The sequence below is a fragment of the Bolinopsis microptera genome, chromosome 1, assembly GCF_026151205.1.
Source record: "Bolinopsis microptera isolate Bmic1 chromosome 1, MBARI_Bmic_1.0, whole genome shotgun sequence".
Taxonomy (NCBI): domain Eukaryota; kingdom Metazoa; phylum Ctenophora; class Tentaculata; order Lobata; family Bolinopsidae; genus Bolinopsis; species Bolinopsis microptera.
Window position 1 is genome coordinate 25,053,275 of NC_087072.1, and position 4,591 is coordinate 25,057,865.

The following is a 4,591-nucleotide window of genomic DNA, read 5'->3' on the forward strand; positions in this document are numbered from 1 at the left end:
TATTTTAAGTATCACATTATGGCATGATCACTTTCTTGATCTTCGGCTTCCTCGTTCACCTCTTCGGAGTTATTGTTTACCTCCACATCTTTTAACAGTTTACACTGAAATGCAGGACCGAGATGGTCGAATAAAAAATTTTTTTAAAAAAATCAGGTATTACTGATATAATGCTTTTTTAAACACGGAATATTTAATGCACGATAACCCATTTGAGGAAGATGACCTGTGATATGATCATCAAATCTGGTCATATTTCGTATCAGTTGTTTTTACACAACTTTCGTAATCATAGATATTTTGACATTTTCAAATAAGGTCCGATAAGGTATTCATTTATCACATGCCTTCTCGTGCGATATCAAAACTTTCGCCGACGAGGCTTGCCAAGTTATCAAAAGTTTCGATAACTTGCCGAGGGTTATTATATCGACATTTTCAATTTTCAAACACGAGGCTTGCCGAGTTTTGAAAATGTTGATATCGCATGAGAAGGCATGTGATTAAATTTAATGTTTTAATACACTTTCTTTGGAGCCAAATTTTGCCCGGAAAGCAGAATTTGACTAGACGTTGGTTATGAATCCCACCAAAGCAAAACTAGACATGTCGAACTTAATTATGTTTATAATGTCCAAGCTATGAATAGCTCTCATTAGGTTAGTATTTCGGAACTGGAAGTGGAAGGAAGGCACACAACCATTATGCTGACTTGGCTGCCACTCAGGGGCGCGAACTCCTCACGTCGCTCATGAGGAAAGTCTAAACAGGAATACATCATCGTTCATGACAGGCAGTGTTGAGACCTACCTTCCTTGAACTAAACAGTGCTGGCAAAGCTTCTTAAATTACGAGCATGCTTTGTTGCCTACTTTTCTTTGAGAAGCTCAATTAATACTCGCGGTAGATTACTGGCGTCCGGTCGTATTGTTTATACTTGTAGATTTAATGGCACCCACTATTGGCACCTGCTATTGTTTGGCATCCACCATTGGTTATACTTGCCCCTGTTAAATAACTGCAGACCAGAAGAGACTTGAGGAATCAAGGGACAGCAGTCTTCACGCCAAAAGTCTTCGCACCAAACAATGAGCTGACAAATTCCTGAGATACCAACAGTTGAGCTATATGAACAGTAAACATTGATCTATAGATATTTTGAAATCTTTAATTACTGCTTAACAGCTGCCTTTCTTGCTCATTGTATGAAAAATTAATTTACAAATTATCTGCTAAAATTTTAAAAACGCAAAAAAAAGATGAAAAAATTTGGATATTTGACGGTTTTGAAATTTGAATGCCTTTGAGCATGGGTAGTTATCGCATGGGTAGTTATCACATGGGTAAATTACATTATATTAGCGTAAACGAGAATGAGAGAACAACTATTACATAATGGACATTTATAACATAATCATGGGAGAATAATATTTCTTAATTGATTTAGTTTTACTTTGCAGCTCAGTCATCAGTACTTAATTTTAATCAGGGCTTGAAACTGGCTGGAGGGGGTTCGTAATCCCCCAGTACAGCAAACCTGTGCTTCATTTGTTAATGTTCTAAAAATTTATGTAAGTTGTTAATGATAATAATAATATAACGAACCGCTTTGATTTTATTTTCCAGATCCAAGTACCCAATTATAGATCTCAAAACTGAGTTGCATAATCGATTTTTGCAGTCTGACCATGTCTAACTCAAATTTTGAATTACAACCATTACATTGCTGTTCACTTTTTAAGCTATAATTTTACGTTTTGTCCATTTTTGTCATTTTAACGTTGCAGAATCTTGTACCAGGAAATATGGTATTGGAGGTGGACCCAATTCGGAAGAATCAGAGGAGTGTTGATGATCTTATTGAGGAGTTAGTTGAGCACCGGACATGGAAATATACACTTATGGTCTTGTATATTTCCATCGCTCAGGTTTACGCCGCTACCAGTTCCTTCGTTACTACATTCGCAGGTACTGAAATTACTCTCATTACAATTTTAAAATCATACTGAATATTATCTAAATAAGCTATCTACTTAAATACTATTATGGAATTATAATCATTCCGATCTAATGATAACCTAATCGAGCTAATTCAGGAATGGACCCAGAGCCCGGGGATATTTGGTCCTGTATATCTGAAAAATGCAAGAATTTGACGACAGATAATACCACATTACTGGAAATGTTTCCTTGCGATATCACCGAACTTTTGGATGGAAAAGAAGAGCTGGTTTTTGGACCGTCGGACATAAAATGGCATCTTCAGCGCACCTCATTTTCAGCAGATTTAGATTTGTACTGCGATGTTGGATCACGAAGTGCACAAAAAACGCTCATAGATTCCATGTTCTTCGTAGGATCTCTGCTTGGACTCGTAACTGGAGGTTATGTGTGGGACAATATTGGGAGAGTGAATTCAGCGAGGGTATCTGTTTTGGTCACCGTCATTGCGCATCTGGTGGGAACGTGGTGCCATAATTACAGTATCCTCCTTGCGATCAGATTCTTCACTGGTTTCGGAGATTTCGTGACTTTCACTGGAACATACATACTAATGATGGAACTGACGGGAATCAAGTACCGAACCTCTGTGAATGCTTTTCAGGGCCTAACATGGGTACTTGGCTATCCATTTTTAATAGCGACCGGATATTTAAATTACGATTGGAACTACATGTTCCTAACAACGGCGATCCTAGCTCTTGTCTGTAATCTTCACGTCTATGTGTTTCTGATCGAGTCACCACGGTTTCACCTCGTCAATAACGATATGAAGGCAGCAAAGAAATCGCTGAAAGCGCTAGCTGCTTTGACTACAGCTGATCTGGACGTAGATGAAATTGAGATTGTAGATACGGAGAAGGTGAATGATAGGAAACAGACTTTCATCCAGCAGCTGAAAGACCTGTGGACTTACCCAGTACTTCTTAAGGAGGGCTTATGCCTGGCACCTCTCTGGTTCTGTATTAATATGTTCTACTACGGATTTAACTTTGCATGGGATATGATATTGCCTTCGGCTAGCCTTTACCTTGGGTTTGTGATGGGAGGAGTTGGAGAGGCTATAGCGTGTTGTCTAAGTATGCCAGTGATACAGTTCCTGGGCAGGAGAAGGGCCATGATTGTCTTCCAGTGTCTTTCGGCCCTGGTGTTCCTGATTGCAATAGCGGATGTGGATTTAGGCAACGATTGGGGATTGGATAGTGTTTTGTCTCTGATAGGTTTGACGACCGTGAGCATCTGTTTCTCTAATGTCTACCTGTGGACGTCAGAGATTGCGCCGACATCCCACCGAGGACTTGCTTATACTCTCGGGTCAGGATTAGGTAAGTTTGGAGGCTTTGCCGGACCCTATGTCTTCAACAATCTGGGTCCAGCAACAACCAGAGCAGTTCCGTGGATACTCCTTGCTGTGCTTTCGCTTCTCTGTGCTTTGGCAGCAGTTTTCTTAATTGAGACGGGGGACAAGGAATTAACTCATGTGCCTGCAGAAGTTCAGGAGCGAAGAAAGGGGTTCAGATATAGGATCTAGTGGACACTGAAAGTGAACATGAACAGGTAGCTTCATTTTGGTACATTAGTGCAGTAAGAAAAGAACTGATTTTTAAACATAAAGGGTTATGAATTAGTGTACAATAGAGAGTATCGTTTGCATGCTTAGGATTATGTTCGTATCAACGGAACCCTCTCTGGAGTCTATCTGTAAACAGGGGAGATAGCATCTGGTGTTCTGCCAGAATTTTACCAAGAGGCAGGCACAGGATCGCGGCTCCTTCGACAACTTCTACAACTTTGGCTGTTATCGCTGCTAACTGCTCATGATGTAGAGGAACAGAGAAAGGGCTGAAAGAACCATCTAATATTGAAGAAACGTTAAACTTAATGACTTATACTTACAATCAAACTTTTAAAAACTCTTATAAACTTTTTCTTTAACAGTAGTTATACTTATAGTACTAGTAGTAGTAGTAGTAATTTTAAAATTATAATTCGAGATCTTGTTTTTTATTTTTACACTTATAGTTATACCCACTGACCGATAAACTCCGACTACCACCTATCTACCTCCCTGAGCAAAGTCCCCATCCCCTTCAACTAATTCAGCTCGGATAATCTTAAATTGGAAACTAATCTCATCTGAAAAATATTAGAGTGTGATAATAGTATTGCTGGACATTTTATTTTAACTGTTCAGTACCTTAACTTTGAGTACCTCAACCGTGTCCTGTGGCTGTGCCATCCACAGTGAGCTCATTAATATAATAATATAATTGGTCATTCAAGAAAAATTCAGTCAAAACAGTAAATCATGTGTTGCGAAAAGCTGAAATCTGAAAATTTCTTAAGCTATAATAGGACATTTCAAAATATCAATTCCTTTCGTCAAAGTTTTTTCCGGATATTCAGCTTCCGCAGTTATACCACACTTTTATTACCTTATCACTTATATTTTCCGGCCTTTCTATATTTGAATTTCTAACAACCGGTAATTCCGGTCCGGCAATTAAATCCGGCTAACCGGATAATAGATTGATATATCCGGAAAAATTCCGTCCGGCAGCCAAAACACATGACATTATAAAACTCATAA

At 38.8% G+C, this 4,591-nt stretch overlaps 1 protein-coding gene across 1 annotated transcript; it reads left to right on the plus strand.

Annotated features, from left to right (window-relative positions):
• The first annotated feature begins 1,791 nt into the window (after positions 1–1,791).
• LOC134815666 (putative transporter B0252.3) lies at positions 1,792–3,994 on the plus strand. The gene is made up of 2 exons (XM_063824224.1): positions 1,792–1,968; positions 2,097–3,994. Exons 1-2 carry the CDS (start codon positions 1,806–1,808, stop codon positions 3,530–3,532), a joined length of 1,599 nt encoding a protein of 532 aa, XP_063680294.1. The 5' UTR covers positions 1,792–1,805; the 3' UTR covers positions 3,533–3,994.
• The last annotated feature ends 597 nt before the right edge of the window (positions 3,995–4,591 follow it).

Excerpts from the sequence above, each read along its gene's own strand:
- LOC134815666 (XM_063824224.1), top strand. The coding sequence starts at position 1,806 with ATGGTATTGGAGGTGGACCCAATTCGGAAGAATCAGAGGAGTGTTGAT. Across the intron at positions 1,969-2,096 it reads CTTCGTTACTACATTCGCAG|GAATGGACCCAGAGCCCGGG; the intron begins GTACTGAAATTA and ends GAGCTAATTCAG.